The sequence below is a fragment of the Panthera onca genome, chromosome A3, assembly GCF_046562875.1.
Source record: "Panthera onca isolate mPanOnc1 chromosome A3, mPanOnc1 haplotype 2, whole genome shotgun sequence".
Lineage (NCBI taxonomy): Eukaryota > Metazoa > Chordata > Mammalia > Carnivora > Felidae > Panthera > Panthera onca.
The window spans coordinates 114,983,841-115,001,367 of NC_138341.1; the positions used below are offsets into that span (position 1 = coordinate 114,983,841).

At 46.8% G+C, this 17,527-nt stretch overlaps 1 protein-coding gene across 3 annotated transcripts in view; it reads left to right on the top strand.

Moving 5' to 3' along the window:
* The first annotated feature begins 5,171 nt into the window (after positions 1-5,171).
* ZNF341 (zinc finger protein 341) overlaps positions 5,172-17,527 on the top strand; it is a 46,234-nt gene continuing 33,878 nt past the window's right edge. The window contains exons 1-4 of one of the 3 annotated variants that reach the window (XM_060615729.3): positions 5,172-5,277; positions 11,005-11,115; positions 12,976-13,172; positions 16,573-16,722. In XM_060615729.3, the coding sequence (XP_060471712.2) occupies positions 5,247-5,277; positions 11,005-11,115; positions 12,976-13,172; positions 16,573-16,722 (489 nt within the window). In that variant the 5' untranslated portion in view covers positions 5,172-5,246. The remainder of the gene's footprint in view (positions 5,278-11,004; positions 11,116-12,975; positions 13,173-16,572; positions 16,723-17,527) is intronic. The other 2 variants (XM_060615735.3, XM_060615743.3) reach the window with 2 other exon arrangements.

Consider the following 17,527-nt stretch of genomic DNA (forward strand, 5'->3'; position numbering starts at 1 on the left):
GGGGGCCAGAATCCTGAACCCGTATTTGTCCCACCAGATAGACTGTAGACCGTGGTTGGAAGTAGGTGGGCGTGAGTTTTCAAGGAGGTTTCTTGAAAGAGGAGCTGCCCTCCCTAGTATTGGGATAGTGACCCTGGGAGGAGCCAGACCTCACCTTTACACATGACAGTTCTGATTGGATAACAGTGATCATAGCAAACTTGTCAGAGCATAAATCATATGGCATCTCAAAGGCTTCCGTTTATTCTTCAAATCCAAACTCCTTCCCACAACTCACAGGAGAAGACTGTATAATCTGGCCCCTGCTTCCTTCTCTAACCTCATATCCTGTCACTTGCCCCCTCACTCATCTCCAGCAAAACTGGTAAGGGTGCCATTCCTTGAGCATGCCAAGAATGCTGCTGTCTCAGCGCCTTTGAACTTGCTATTTCCCTGACTGGTATGCATCACCCCCAGTTCTGCCCATGGCGGGCTCCTTCACAAACGTCGGGTTTCAGATCAAATGCCGCCTCTTCAGAGAGGGCTTCCTAGATGCCCCATCTAAAAGTAGCACTGCCCTCCCTTTTATTTTCTTCATATTAACTCTTCACTCTTTGAAATTATTTGTTTGCTACAAGTCCATCGTCCATTGTCCCTACCAGGTTGTAAATTCCATGACAGCAGAAACTTTGGCGGTCTTGTTTTCCGCTGTAACCCCAGTACTTAGCACATGGTGGGTGTCCAACATATGCTTGTTGAAGCAATACAGTTTGGGGTTGACATCTCCCAGAGCACTGGTGGGTAAAATGTATGTATGTTACTATATGGAGTTGTCATTGGATAACAGCTACACATTGAGTGGTGGCTATGGCTTGTGAAGGTGCCATATGTGGTACTTGGGCCACGTGGTATTTATCTGGGATATTATTGCCTGAGTCAGTGTCAGAAGATGGTGTCAGAGGTTAGTAAAGGAGGAATTATACTTGGCCTATTTTATCACTGAAACTGGATTTTGTTTCTTTTCTCTCTTTCTTTCTTTTTCTTTCTTCCTCCCCCTTTCTTTCTTTCTTTCTTTCTTTCTTTCTTTCTTTCTTTCCAGTAATGGTGGACTGGTTTATTCAGTTAATCCTCTGAAAATAGTGGCAATGTTAGATAACGTTTATAGGTGGCTGTCTTGTTGTGTCTTCACATAGTCTTCCCTCTGTATGTACCTGTGTCCAAATTTCCTCTTTTTATAAGGACATGTTGGATTAGGACCTACCTATATGATACATAACCTCGTTTAATCTTAGTTACTTCTTTAAGGGCCCTATCTCTAAATATAGTCACATTCTGAGGTACTAGGGGGTTAGAATGTCAACATATGAATTCTTGGGAGACCCAATTCAGCCCATAGCAACTACCATGTCTTGCTATCTCCTACCGATAACAATGAACAAGATGTCAGGGCCCAGTACTGCTATGTGTGTCCTAATTTCCTTTCCCTTGCAGCTAGGAATCTGGTTTAAGCTGCTCATGATGTCTCTCCTCCCCACGGAGAAAGTTTACTTTTCTGGGATGGTTGGAGCACTCATTGTGGAGAGCAACACTGGAAGTTTCCCAAACTTTCCCTCCTCCCTGCTTGGCTCCATACCTAGAATTACTATGTTACTTATACCAGGACTCTCTAAGCTGTGATTTGATTCAGTTCAGTGCCAACCAGCTGGTCCCAGGGGAATGGGACCTAGGACTGGTAGATTTGGGTGGAGGAAGAGATGAAGGCAAGGAGCAGAAAGTTCAGAGCAGGGGGCAGCCTGAATGGGGAGCCTGCTGGAGATGGGTTCAACATCCCTGAAAGCTCATTCAGGTGTTATATCAGTCAGGTAGTCAAGTAAGGAGCATTTCACAGGTTACTCTGCATCAAGCTTTGAGTTCCAACCAACCAGAATGGATCAAGTGCCTCCCCAGCTCAGAGAACTCCTTTTGATGGGGTGGAGAAACTGGGGGTTTCCAAGAAAAGCATCACATGACAGCAGTAGTACCAGGTACTGTGAGAAACTGGAACAGCAAGGGAGGGATGGATCCCATCTAGGCAGATCAGGGAAAGCTTTTTAGAGGGGGCACAAAGGCAAGCTTGTGGTGTCCCAATGAGGGTGGAAGAATAGCATTTTGGTAAGAGAGAACAGCATTTGCAAAGGCCTGAAGAGCAGATAAAAATCAACGATGTGCATATGCACCCGGATATATGAAAATGTATGGAAAGTTGCCAAGACTTGTGTTGGTGGAATCTTTTACTGTCCAGTGCCTCCCACCATGCTCAGAACTAAACCCCAACCCTCACGCTGGCCTTGTCTGTCTCTCCATTTTCATGTTCTTGTATCCATACCTCACTTATCCTCAGTTGCCCCTTTACAGTCCTTGGCCTCCTTTCATTTTGGCCTCAGAGTCTGCCTTTGCCCAAGATGATTGAGCTGATAAGCTCTGCGTGTTTCCTTTTCTCCATATGACTCCATCTCATTTCTCAAGTCCACCTCCTCAGAGTGTCCCTGAGAAAGAGAGAGAGAGAGAGAGAGAGTCACAGAACATTTCTCTCTCTCTTTTTTTTTCTTGTTACAGCCCATCTTGCCTGCTGGACGATGACTCCATGAAAGCAAGGATTTTTGTCTTTTTATTCATGGCGGTGTCCCCAGCATCTAGAACAATGTCTAACACAATACGTACATAGTAAGTATTTTAAGTTATAGTTAACCTTGAACAACACAGGTTTGAACTATGCAGGTCCACTTTTATGTGGATTTCTCACAGTACAGTGCTGTAAATATTTTTTCTCTTATTTATGATTTTCTCTCTCTTTTTGTAAGATTTTATTTTTTATTATTTTTTTAAAGATTTTATTTTTTAAAGTAATCTCTACACCCACCTCAGGGCTGGAACTCAACCCCAAGATCAAGAGTCGCATGCTGTACTGACTAAGGCACCCCTTTAAAGATTTACTTTTTTAAAGTTTTTATTTATTTATTTTGAGAGAGAGAGTGAGCAGGGGAGAGGCAGAGAGAGAGAGAGAGAGGGAGGGAGAATCCCACTCATGCTCCACACTGTCAGCTTAGAGCCCAACATGGGGCTTTATTTCATGAACTGTGAGATCATGACCTGAACTGAAATCGAGGGTCAGACACTTAACCGACTGAGCCACCCAGGAGCCCTTAGTTTTATTTTTTAACTAATCTCTAAACCTGATGTGAGGCTCAAACTCACAAGCCCGAGATCAAGAGTCACATGTTCTATGTACTGGACCAGCCAGGTGCCCCTCTTCCTTAAGATTTTCTTAATAACATTTTCTTTTTTTCTAGTTTACTTTATTGTAAGAATACAGTATATAATACATATAACATACAGAATATTTGCTAACCAACAGTTTATGTTATTGGTCAATAGTAGGCTATTAGTAGTTAGATTTTGGGGGAGTCAAAAGTTATACACAGAATTTTCAACTGTGTTCAGGGTTAGTGCCCCCCCCCCATGATGTTCAAGGGTCAATTCTAATTAAATGAATGTGCATGTATTAATATATTACTTAAATAATTGTTTAAAAGAACAGTTATGTTGAGAAGCTCTTGAAGGGGAGAGATAATGAGACTCTAAGGCCATTGGATCAATGGTGATGTTAAAGGAAAGACATGGACGAGGAAGCCTGGCTTCACTCCTGCTAGAGAGTCAATGGGAAGGAGGGTTTAGGGCTTGAGGAGGGCCCTAGGTCTCCAAGGCTCCCAGGAAAGAAGGTGAGGCATACAATCTGGGAAAAGGGTAGGTTCTCTGTGGTGGACATTTGCTCAGGGCTTGCTGTGCAGGGGAGAATAGGAAGGGGAAGGGGTGTAGTGCTGGGGGAGATGGGTGGTATTCTGGGTAAGATGGGGAGTTCACCAGCAGAAATGAGCCTTGAGGGGGCGTGTAGACAAAGGATCTGTGAGGCAACTTATCAGGAGCAGTGGCTGGTAATGTTCCACAAGGGTAAAGTACTCTTGAACAAATATTTTTTTTACTTTTAGGAGTTAATATATTTATTTAGTGAATATCAGAAAATGAAAGTTGTGATTTTTACGGTTATTGCTTTAGATGAGTCTAAAATAGGTAAAAAAAAAAAAAAAAAAAAAACCAAACAAACAAAAAACAAAACACAAAAACAAAAACAATGAGAACATTTAGAGTCAGATCCATGGTAGTCCAGTGGGAGGATTTGGCTACATTCATAGGAGAGAGAATGATTGATGGCACCTCTCTGGTTTCCTCTCCCTGCCACACACTCCCCAACTCTTCCTTGTGACCCAAGTATACTCCTTTGGAAACACTATCACACCTTGTTATTAAGTAATTTTTAAGATTTAATGTTTGTCTGCTCCCTCCATCCCTAACTCCATGGGAAAGGAACACTGCATCCTGGAGGTATTATAGGACTAGGTGCACAGTAAGCCCTCAGTGGCTGATGGAGCATGAACAAGGAAGAGAGAGGGGCGTGAGATGGGGGGAGGGAGGGATAGGAGGAATCGCTGGAACACCTGGATAGGCTTTCTACAAGGCTGGGCTGGAGGTTCCTGAGGTAGGTATTGGGGGCTTACTGACAGAATGGAATCTCTAGGAGGCAGGATGGAGGTCTGTTCATTCCCAAAAGGTGGAAATGGGTGTTTAAGCAACAGTCGTGGGTGAATATCTGCGATGATGGGAGATGAAGACCAAGCTGAGATGGGAGACACTTCATGAGACAGGTGGCTCCCAATAGGCAGAGATGGGGCTCACTGTGGTTTGAGGCAAATGAGAAGGGGTGGGAATCAGTGTTGCACAGCTGAGGCAGGGGTCTTGTGTTAGGTGGAGGTCCTAGTGACAGAGCTGGGTGGTCCGGGTCAGGTGGGGGATACTCTGTGCGGTGGATATAAGTTCCATGTTGCAAAATTGGGGGTCTCACTTGCAGGGGTGGGGGTGGCAAGTCCACTGTGGCAGAGATGGAGGTCCAGATAATATTACGGATCTAATACTCAACTGGGAGGTCCCCTGTGTGCGGCTGGGATGCGGTCCGTGTGCAGAGTTGCGGGTTCAAGTAAGACAGGGATGGGGGTCCACATGCCCCAGTGACTGGGTTACCAAGGCGGCCCCAGGGGAAGGGGCCATGGCTGAGTTTCAAGGACAGGGGGCTCGGCGGCGACTCCCGAGCGCCCCCTGGCGGCCCTGATTCCGCCGCGGCTCCCACAATGCTCACGTAGCCCCGCAGCGACTCCGGAGACGGCGGCGGCTCCAAGATGGCGCAGACGATTTTCGAGGCCCTGGAGGGTGAGCAGCGGCGGAGCCGGGGGAGGCGGCTGTTCCACGTCGCACCCCCTCCCGCCGCGTCCTCGCAGCGCCCGGCCCAGGGCGCGCGGCGGCCGCGGGGCGGAGGGCGCCGGGACCGGAACAGCCGCGGGGCGGGAGGGGCACGGACGGGAACAGCCGCGGGAGCCGAGGCCCGGCGGGGGGGGGTGGGCAACGGAACCGGAACAGCGGCAGAGCTAGGGCACAGTGGCGGGGGGCGGGGGCATCGGAGCAGAACAGCCGCGGGAGCCGAGGCTCGGCGCTGGGGGGACAACGGGACAGGAAGAGCGGGGAGGGAACGCCCTGGGGGCGAGCACCGGGGCAGAACTGCCGGGGAGGCATGGCCGGGGCCTTGGTCGTGGGGGAGGCCTCGGACAGGAACAGCGTCCACCCGCGAGGGCCTCGGGCCTCGGGCCGGCGCGGGAGGGATTTCCTGGAGGGAACAGCCGGGGAGCCCGCGCACCCGCCAGGCCTGGAAGAGCTCGACCGAGGGTGCCGCTCCCGGGGGGGACAATGGTGCGAGGGCGGGAGGGGCTTGGAGGCCGAAGCAGCCGAGCCAGGAGTCCTGACCACGAAGAACTTGCCTTGAGCGCCAACTGTGCCTCGTTCCCTGCCATAGTCTCAAAATCAGACCTGGAAGGGATAGGTGCTACCTGTGCGCAAGGCCAGGACTTAGTGCGCACAGACCCAAAGCAACAAACACTAAGTGCCTATTTTGTGCACTGTGCTGGGGTGCTGAATTTTATAAACTCAGACCAAGAAACGATGAGTATATGGGTGTCAACGGTGTGCTTGGCTGGAACACAGTGCCCTCAGACGGAAACCTATAAACCCTGGGCACCAACTGATGGTCCTGTGCTTTGCAGGTTCCTAACATGGAGGTGGGTCTCAGACCCAGGGAACTGTGGGTTTTGGAGACAGAAAACACTGAAGGCCTCCATATGCACTCCTGGACATGGGTGGGTGGGAAGGAGCCTTAGTGGCTTCAGGGCAGTGGTGCAGAGTAGATACGGGGGGGGGGGGGGGGGGGGGGGGATACAGACTGGAGAGGTGTGAATGTTCTTGGAGAGGTGTGATAAGATCAGTGTGCACATAATTAGGGTGCAGACTGAAAGGTGGCCCGACTAGTGGTATGTAGCTGAGACTGAGCCCCTTAGGAGATCTCTATGATGTCCCTTCACTTCTTGGGGGATCAGAGTTCTCACCATAAAATGTAGGTAACCCTCACCCCATCTGGAGAGTTTCTAATTCAAGAATACTCACTGAGCCAGACACATTTCCTGCCCCACAGTGGGGGGCAGGGAGGAGGCATAAAGAAATTATAGAACAAGCAAATATTGTAATTCTAGAATTATAGAAAAGTTAAGCCATAAAAGATTATCTTAGCTGGCATTTAGTGCTGATGTGGGTGATGGATGTGGAGGGCCAGGGTCAGTGTCAGGATCTGGGAGACCAACAGAATGGGGTGAGGCCTACTTTCTCTTTAGGTTCCAAGGACGTCCTAGATGTTTGAATTTGTTCATGTACTGAGTGATGAGGAAATTAGAAGAAAAATCAGTTCCTAGAACAGTGTGGTACATGCTGGGCTTGGGCAAGGACAGCAGAACTGTGGGGATCCAGAGGTGACCCAGACAGTAGGAACTGCATTTGCAAAGCCCTGGGAGGAAGAGAGGTCTTCTAAGATTCACAGAAGTTCGTGTGAACAAGGAGCTAGAAATGAGACTTCTGAACTTTATCTTGGAATCAGTGTGGAACCAAGAAAGGGTTTTCAGCAGGGGAGCAACACAATCTGATGTATGTTTTATAAAGTTCACTCAGGCTGCTCTGAGAACACACTGGAGGGGGCCAGAGTGGCAGCTGGGAGGTGAGTGAAGTAGCTGCAGTTGTCCTGCTGAGAACCGATGGTGGCCTGGGCCGCAGGGGGGACAGCCTCTCAGATGGAAGAAAGTGGATCTGAGAGAGGCAGTGGAAGCAGAATAGGCCAGACTTGCTGAGGGACTAGAAATGAGAAGAGGGCGGGGAAATAGGTTGGGGAAAGAGTGAAGGGGTGCCCCAGGGGCTGTGGCTGGGTGAATGGTGGTACCTGTTCTTGCTTATGAGGATTATTGGAAGAGGGAAAATTGAGGGGTGAGAGTGACACATTTAGCTTGATTTCCATTTTAGATGGGCAGTATTTAAAAAAAAAAAAAACCTTTTTCATTTTTAGCAGTCTTAGGTTCACAACTAAGTTGAGAGGCAGGTACAGAGATTTCCTGTGTACCCTCTGATCTCACACATGACTAGCCTCCCCCATTCTCCACGTAATTCGTCAGAATGGTACGTTTGCTGCCAAGGATGAATCCACATTGACCCATCGTAATCACCCAAGTCCATGGTTTGTCTTAAGGTTCACTCTTAAAATTTTTTTTTTTGTTTAACATTTATTTATTTTTGAGACAGAGAGCATGAACAGGGGAGGGTCAGAGAAAGAGGGAGACACAGAATCTGAAACAGGCTCTGAGCTGTCAGCACAGAGCCTGACGCGGGGCTCGAACCCACGGACTGCGAGATCATGACCTGAGCCGAAGTCGGACGCTTAACCCACTGAGCCACCCAGGCGCCCCTTAAGGTTCACTCTTGGTGGTGCACATTCTGGTAGACAAGTGTGTAATAACATATATCCGTCATCACAGTGGCATCACAGAGGACTTTCACTGCTTTAAAGATCTTGTGTCCCTGTAAGCCTCTGGGTATCACCGATCTTTCGATTGTCTCCATAGTTCTGAATCGCTTCTCAGCCTTTTGGCTAAGATCAAGTGTCTGGCAGGCAGTATTATTCATTTACTTATTTATTTAAAAAAAATTTTTAAGCTTTATTTATTTTTGAGAGAGCGAGTAGGGGAGGGGTAGAGAGAGAGGGAGACACAGAATCTAAGAAGCAGGCTCCGGGCTCTGAGCTGTCAGCACAGAGCCCAGTGCGGGGCTCGAACCCACAAACTGTGAGATTATGACCTGAGCCAAAGTCAGATGCTTAACCAACTGAGCCACCCAGGGACCCCTATTTATTTATTTTTAAACTTTTTATTTTTTATTTCAGAGAAAGAGCAAGCAGGGAAGAGGGACAGAGAGAGAGAGAGAGAGAGAGAGAGAGAGAGAGAGAGAATCTTAAGCAGGCTCCATACTCAGTGAGGAGCCCCATGTGGGGCTCAATCCCATGACCCTGGGATCATGTTCTGAGCTGAAATCAGGAGTCGGACACTCAACTGACTGAGCAACCCAGGCACCCTGACAGGCAGTATTTTTTATATTTATACTTATGTTTTTAAAATATTTGTTTGTTTTTGAGAAAGAGCATGTGTGAGTGGGGGAGGCACAGAGAGAGGGAGACAGGATCAGAAAAAGCACAGAGCCTAATGTGCGGCTCCAACTCCCATACTGTGAGAGCACCACCTGAGCTGAAGTCGGACGCTTAACCAGCTGAGCCACCCAGGCACTCTCAGGCAGTATTTTTTAAATAAAATATTTTATTTTGAAAAAAAAATTTTTTTTTGAAATCATTCTTTTTTTTTTTTTTTCATAAATTCACATGTAGTTGTAAGAAATAATATAGAGAGATTCCATGTACTCTTTACTAGTTTCCCTCAATGTAACATTGTGTAAAACTATTTTATAACACAGCATACAGAACAGTTCCCTCACTGTCAGGTGTTGCCCATTTATAGCCACACCCACCTCTTTCCCCTCTCCCCTCATCTCTGATGTCTGTCCACCACTGATCTGTTCTTCAGTTCTAAAATTTTTGTCTTTTCAAGAATGTTATGTAAATGGAATCATATAGTATATGACCTTTGAGATTGGCTTTTTTCACTTATAATTCCCTGGAGAGTCACCCAAGTTATTGTGTATGTCAATAGTGTGTTCCTTTTTATTGCCGAGTCATATTCCACAGTGGGATATACCAGTTTGTTTAACCATTCACCCGTTGAAGGACATCTGAGTTTCCAGTTTTTTACTATTATGAATAAAACTGCTGTGAATGCTCATGTACAGGTTTGAATACAAATGCTAATATACTCACAATCTTGTATAAAATGGATTTACTGAAGTTCATCCAGGGGAGCAAACCCCAGGTTTGAGACTCCAGATTTGGGGGACAACTAGATGGGGGTGAGTGAGTCTACCCAGGGAGAGTGTAAGAGGGGAAGGAGAGAGAATCCGGACAGAAGGAACCTTTCAAAATAGAAACTTTAGGGGACTGACAGAAAAGAGCAAAGGAGTCTGGGAAGGAGTGAGCAAAGGTGGGAGAAGACCCAGGAGGGGGGTATCCTAGAGCAGGAGAAGGGAGTGTTTCAAGGAAGGAACATCCAATGCTGACAGGTTTCTTTGGTGATTTTTGTGGAATGCTGGGGGCCAGAGCCTCACGAAGTGGGTGGAGGAGTATTGGGAGGTGGGCAGAGGAGATGGAGGGATGCTTGATGTTGAAGGAAGGAGAGATAGGAATATAGGTTCAAGAGAGGGCATTCTAGAGAGACCTGAGCGTGTGTAGCTGTTGATGGGAAGGAAAGGTTGCTGGCATGCTGTGAAACAAGGGACCAGTTGGTGGAGAGTGGTTTCTGAGGGAGTAGGAGGGGTTGGAGGGAAGAGCTGGTCTCAGGAAAGACACAGCAAGCATTGTGACGAGAGAAAATATGAATTCACCTTGGCTGCAGGAACTAATGGTTCTAATTTGCATTGCCTTTAGAAGCTGGGGCAGGTGTCCAGGTAAAAGCTGAGAGGTTGGAACCAGAGCACTGGCTGTGGGGACAGAGAGGAGGAGGCACCCTCTGGGTTTTTTGGAGAGGGAGGTAATGTGCTTTGGTGGCCACTTCGATGTGAGAACACCTGTCCTCCAGCTGGGGACATGGCTAGATAATGTTCTACCGTGAACCTCAGCAGTGACAATGGATTGGAAAACATGGAAGCACTCGGCTTCTCACGGGTGTCCCCACCATCAATTCAGATTACACTGGTTACTGAGGAACTGAAAAGACAAGCACATGTTGGAAAACAAAGGAAGCAAAGATGGCCAAGTGCACAAATAAATTTGTTGTGGGGTGGGTGGAATAGGGTGGGGAGGACTTGGTAACATGATTTGTGGAGGGGCTATGTGATTTAGGATCAGACTCTCCAAGAGGAAGAGAGAAGCCCAATCTAGTAGTGGCTTAAACAGGCTAGTAGTTTATTTCTTTATTTCTCTCATATGGGAGTCCAGAGGAAGATGGTCCAGAGCTACAAGGGTGGCTGTGTCCTACAAGGTTCCCAGAGGCCCAGGATCGTTTCCAGCTTTTTGCCCTGCAATCCCTAGGGTATCACCCTTGTCCTCATGATCTGGGATGGTGGCTAGATTATTCACTATTGTATTCTTGTTCTAGGAAGCAGGATGGAGGATGGGGAAGAGAAGGACATCATGTGCCAGGCAGTTTTAAGAAAACTTTCTAGATGCTGCCATAGAATACCTTTCCTTATATCCCATTGTCCAGAATTTAGACATTCTGTAGCTGCAAGAGCAGCTGGGAAGTGTGATCTTTATTGTGGGGCCATATTTTCAGCCAAAAACCTTGGGTTCTACTGCAGTGGAAGTAGGAGAGATGTGCATCGGGGCACGGCCAACTGTCTTTGCCACAGAGGCCTTGCATTGGGTCTGGCTTGTAAGGGTGAAGTCAGAGACACCATTTTGTTGTTGTTTTTCAGGAATGGACAATCAGACTGTCCTGGCGGTCCAGTCATTGTTGGATGGCCAAGGAGCAGTCCCTGATCCAACAGGCCAGAGTGTCAATGCACCTCCTACTATCCAGCCACTGGGTGAGTATCTGCTCAGGTTCACCAGTGGGAAGGGTGAGTAACTCCCTGTGAAAAACAGGTGGGGCTCCTGAGAGGGTATGGGAATGAATTGCCTACTGTGGTCCCCAGGATGTCCTCTGGTGTCTGAACCCTCTCCCCTCTCCCAGCCTGGATTTTCAGGCTCATGCTTTTCTCTGCTTAGCGATGAGGACACTCTTTCTCAATCATTTAGTGAACGTGGGGATTGTGACATAGGGAAGCTCTAGGCAGTGGAGCTTGGCAGTGGTTGTACCTTTGACCCAGAAGTTATTTCTCAGCCTCCCTTCTATGGAAAGAACAGGCTGAGCATGAATCTCCAGTTTACGGGCCAGGCCCCTGAGACAGAGAGAGAAAGTAAGGAACTTTAAAGCCCTGTGTGAATCTGTGTATTTATTCATTCCACAAACAGTTTTGAATACTTGGGAACCATTCTGGGCACAGAGAGATGCCCACCTGGGTTTGAATCCTTATTCCCATAGTTCCTGGCTCTATGACTTTGGACACAAGTAGGTTAGCTTCTCTGTGCCCCAGTTTCCACATCTGTAAAATGAGGATAATAGCCTTGCCTCGTAGAAGCCTTGTGAGGACACTTGGGATTTACTTTCAGCAGTTGTAAATAAGAAACGTGAGTTTCTTGTGGTTTGTACAGATGAAAGTTTATTTCTCTGTTACATGAAGTCCTGATGTGCATTTGGGGTGGGGATGGTGAGACTCAGACCCTTTTTTCTTTTGGTTCTGTTGCCCTCTATCTGCAGTCTATGTTGCCTGCTCTAGCTTTTCACTTTCATTTCCACATTGTAGCCAACACAAAGGGAAGAAAGAACTTCCTTTTAAAAGGAAGTTGCATAGGGGCGCTTGGGTGCCTCAGTCACTTAAGTGCCTGACTCTTGATCTCAGCTCAGGTCTTGATCTCAGGGTCCTGGGTTCAGGCCCCCACTGGGCATGAAGCCTACTTTTAAAAAAAGAAAAAAAAAAAAAAGAAAGAAAGGAAGTTGCATGGACAGTATACTGTTGCCCTTGTCCTATTGGTCAGAATTTGGTCACATGACATGTTTAGCTGCAAAGGCTGGGAAATATAGTCTTTAATGAGATGGTCATGTTTCCCACTAAAGTTTGTATTACTGTCTAAGAAGGAAGAGTAAATACTGAATGACAAATAGACATTCCTGCCATAACATGTCAAGTGCTTGGCACAGTGCATGGCCTGTGGTAGACCCTCAATGGGTGGTGTCAGCTATAGCTAATCATTCATTTAGTCTTCCACTCATTCAACAAATGTGCCAGGATTATTGCAGTTCTGATAGTAAGTAAGACTTATTTCCTCCCTTTCAGGGGACTCATAGTCTGGTGGTGCTGGGAAAAGTGTGATATGTGAGGAGCTGTGGTGACTAGCTTTAGGAAGGCTTCCTGACATTTGAGCAGAATCTTGCAGAATCAGTTGTTCTGAGAGAAGCAGCTTGGCAGAGAGAACAGGGCCTGCAGAGACATAGAAAGTCATGTAGGCCATTTGGGGACTGGTGAACGAACTCAGGCAGGATAAAGATTCCGAATATCTCAACTTTGAAGTGCACCCACTCTACTATTTCTTGATTTCTGATTTTTTGATACCTGGGTAGTTGTGGCTGGATGTTCCTGCAGGTGCCTATGTGGTTTTGAAATCTCCCAGGAAGCACAATCTTGACATTTGTTACATGCACACTGAGTCATGGGTTGCTGTTAGGTTTGCCATGCTTATGGTCCAGCCGCAGGTTTTGTCCTGTTTCTTATTGTGATGCCCTCTCATTTATCTTCCCTTTTATCATTGTTCCTCTCCCTCTGCTACTGTATGGATGTGACCCCTAGATGATGAGGATGTCTTTCTCTGCGGGAAGTGTAAGAAGCAGTTCAACTCGCTGCCAGCATTTATGACCCACAAGCGGGAACAGTGCCAGGGGAATGCCCCACCCCTGGCCACAGTCTCACTGGCCACCAATAGCATCTACACGCCTTCAGCAGCACCCACAGCAGTCCAGCAGGCTCCACCTCCTGCCAATCGCCAGGTATTCATTCGTTTGTTTGTTCATTCATCTGTTCAAGTCTTTTTTTGAGCATCCACTATGTGTCAGGCACTGTGTGGGCACTGTTTTGGACACATACTTTTTTCAGGATGTTAAGCGCAGAGAGACGGGAGGTTTTGCCATTTTGTATTTGGTACTTGGGGAAGAGCTCTGGGAAGAGGTGCCGTATGAGCAGAGACCTAAGGAGGTGAGGGAATGAGTCATGCTGCTGCTTTGGGGAAGAGTATTCCGGGAGGAGCTATCCGCAAGTACAAAGGCCCTGAGGTAGGAGTATGCTGGGTTTATTCCAGGAACAGCAAGGAGGTAGAGTGGCCGGAGCTGAATAAGTGAGGAGGAGGAGGGTGGGAGATGATATGATCAGACAAGGCAATAGGGGGATCCTGGTGAGCATGTGGGCCCTACGGGCTTTTATCCTGAGTGAGATGGGAGCCTTTGTAAGGTTTTGAACAGAAGAGGGACATAGTCTGGTTTACACCTGAACTAGATTACGCCGGCTGCTGTGCAGAGAATAGATTTTGATGAGAGTCAAGAGAGAGACCCAGGAAATGCGTTAGGGGGCCATTGTACCAAGCCAGGCAGTAGGTGGTGGTGGCTCGACCAGGATGGTGGCAGTGGCGGTGGAGAGAAGGGAGGAGGTTTTGGAAGTATTTTGAAGGTGGAGCCACTAGAGTTTGTGGATGCATTGGATGGGAGAGATGAGATTAGGAGGAGTCCAGGGTGATCCATGGCAGAGGTGGAATTGCCATTTACTGAAGTGGAGAAAACAGCAAGATTTTGGTGGGGCTGTCAGGAGTTCAGCTGGTTATGCTGGATTTGAGATGCCCATTGGACCTGTAAGTGGAGGTGGCAAAGATGCAGACAGATAACACAGGTCTGGAGGCCAGGGGAGAACAGAACACCCTGGGTCAGGGGCTCTTAAAGGGATTAAAGAATTCTTATAAAAGAGGCTGGACAGGGGCACCTGGTGGCTCAGTCGGTTAAGTGTCTGACTTCGGCTCAGGTCATGACCTCACCGGTTCATGAGTCTGAGCCCGCGTCGGTCTCTTTGCTGCTAGCCTGGAGCCTGCTTCAGATTCTGTGTCTCCCTCTCTCTCCCCGCCCCTCCCCCACTCACACTCTGTCTCTCTCAAAAATAAATATTAAAAAAAAATTTTTTTTAAAAAGAGGCTGGACATGTCTCAGGATGCCAGGTCAGGGGGTCAAATTTCCTTCTGGCTTCCTCTTATCTCCTTATTCCTTTAAAACATCATCTCCAGGGGCGCCTGGGTGGCTCAGTCGGTTGAGCGCCGACTTTGGCTCAGGTCACGATCTCACGGTCCGTGAGATCGAGCCCCGCATCGGGCCCCTGTGCTGACAGCTCAGAGCCCGGAGCCTGTTTCAGATTCTGTGTCTCCCTCTCTCTGACCCTCCCCCATTCATGCTCTGTCTCTCTCTGTCTAAAAAAAAAATGAATAAAAACGTTAAAAAAAAAATTTTTTTTTAAAAATAAATAAAACATCATCTCCAAACGGGGGCGCCTGGGTGGCTCTGTCATTTAAGCGTCCGACTTCGTCTCAGGTCATGATCTCACGGTTCATGGGTCTGAGCCCCATGTTGGGCTCTGCGGTGACAGCTCAGAGACTGGAGCCTGCTTCAGATTCTGTGTCTTCCTCTCTCTCTGCCCCTCCCCCGCTCTCGCTCTGTCTCTGTCTCTCTCAAAAATAAATAAAGATTAAAAAAAAAATCTTAAAAAAAAACATTATCTCCAAACAAAAAACATATCTCTATCTACTGTATAGACATAATTCCTGCCATCAGAATAAAAGCATTCACCCCCAGATTCAAAGGACTTGCAGACTGAAACTTCTCAGGTTGCCACAGACATCTAACACAAAACATAATGATTCTTCCCACTTCTTGATTATGAGTTTGTTAGCAGAAAATATTCCCTCTCCCCACCCCACTGTTTTTTTTTTTCCAGTAAAAGGAGAGTGGGAAATTCCTTTACTCCTGGGCAAGGAAATAACTTTAGAACATAAGCAGTTGGCCCATAGGCAGACTTGAATCCCCTGCTAAGTGACTTGGATGGACGTGGATATCTTTTCCCATTTTTTGTCAGCCTAACTAATGCATGTGACATTGTAAAAATACTTGTGAGCCAGGATCTACATTGCCTTTCCCGGCCATGACATGGGGCATCATCTAACCTACCCAGGCTGTCTTTACGTGGTTGAGGGACTCTGGGGTCTGGGGGCCAGCTGCCGTGTCCCCAGAGGTCCCAAAGAAACAGGTGACCTAGGATGATGCCAAGAGCTGTCAGTAAAGAAAAGCAACAAATAAAATAAAAACCCTTTACTTCTACTTTGAGGAGAAGTCACTGTACGTTTGACACTCTGTTGTAGGGTCTGCCTTTCGTCCTCACCAGTACCCTCGAGAACATATTATTATTTTTATTATCAATTTGTATGTTTGCAACTAATACATATTTCCCATCTCCACTTTAAAAGTTAGAATGTTATAAATCAAGGTCCCTTTGGCACTATTCCTTTTCTCTGCCCCCCAGCTAACTATTGAAGGGTATCCTTCTTGATCTTTTTTTCTTTTTTAAGTTTACTTATTTATTTTGAGAGAGAGAGTGTGTGTGTGCACACATGGGAGGGAGTGGGGGAGAGATGGGGGGGGTAGAGAATCCCAAGCAGTTTCTGCACGGTCAGTGCAGAGCCCAGTGTGGGGCTCAGACTCACGAACGGTGAGATCATGACCTGAGCTGAAATCAAGAATCAGATGCTTAACTGACTGAGCCATTCAGGCACCCTTTGACCTTTTGAGATACTTTCACATACTTATTTAAGTGCCCACAGGAATTATATAGTACTTTTAATAGTACAATAGTACTATTGTTTTAGAATTTTTAGATTAAGAATATGTAATCTGCATGTTGTTATGTAATTTTATTTTTCATGCAGTACTTTTTATCTGCTGTGTAGTATTCTGTCTTATGACTGTATTGTATTTTTTACTCCATTTCCCCTTTGATGGACACCAAAGTTGTTTCCAGTTATTCGCTATCAGACATAAGGCTGCATAGAATACCCTTGTTCATAGACTCCCTGTGAAATGTGTGAGTGTTTCTCTAGGAGAGATACCAGGAAGTATTATTGCTGGGTCATGGAGTATTTATCTTACAGGGAGGTATGACTTATTCTCATTTCATAGATAAGGAAACGGAAGTTCAGAGAGGTGGAGTGACTTGCCCAGGGCCGCACAGCAGGGAGAAGCAGAGGTGGAAATGAAATGCAGGTCTATGGGATTCCAGAACCCAAGTCTTTTGCATCATGCACTGTTTCCTTCCAGAGCTTCAGACATGTCTCTTCTCTGTCTCTTTCTCATTCACACTACTCAGATCTCCACGTACATTACAGTACCCCCGTCCCCGCTGATCCAGACGCTGGTGCAGGGGAACATCTTGGTGAGCGATGATGTGCTCATGTCTGCCATGTCAGCCTTCACGTCTCTGGACCAGCCCATGCCCCAGGGCCCCCCACCCGTGCAGGTAAGGACGGGGCCAGCTTCTCAGGGGGTCTTGATTCCAGGACTACATGTTAACTGCTATGGATTCAGAACCTTGTAGAAAGAAGAGGGGTTGGCCTTAGCTCTCTCTCATGCTGAAGAGAGACTGTCAGTAGCACCTTGGCCTGCCCCACTGTGGGTAGGGAAGCTGTCATTTCATTCGGGATCCAGAACATTACTTTGGGGTTTCATTGCCATTATCTGGCTACTTTGACTCCTTTTTTTTTTTTTTTTTTAAATAAGTAGGCTCCATGCCCGGTGTGGGGCTTGTACTCATGACCTCACAACCCCAAGATCAGGAGTCACATGATCTCCTGACTAAGACAGTCAGGCACCCCTCCTATTTTTATTCTTAACAGAAATATTTCATGTCCATTGGGAAACGATAGAAAATACACAATAGGAAAATAAAAACAAAGTTTAATTACTCATAATCTGGAAACTAGAGAGACATGGTAACTGACTATAATGTATAGTTCTCTTTTGTTTTTTGTTTTTTTGCCTGCTCTACTGACTGAGCCAGCCAGGTGTCCCTGATCACTCTATTCTTTTTGGAACCTTTCTGTAGGTTTGAAAGTTTTCAGAATAAAAGTTGGGAGACACCTGGCTGACTCAGTCAGTAAAACATATGACTCTTAATCTCAGGGTTGTGAATAGCCTATTGGGTGTAGAGATTACTTAAATCTTTTTTTTTCATTTAAAAAAAATGTTTATTTATTTATTTTGAGAGAGAGAGAGAGTGCGAGCCAGGGAAGGGCAGAGAGAGAGGGAGAGAGAGAATCCCAAGC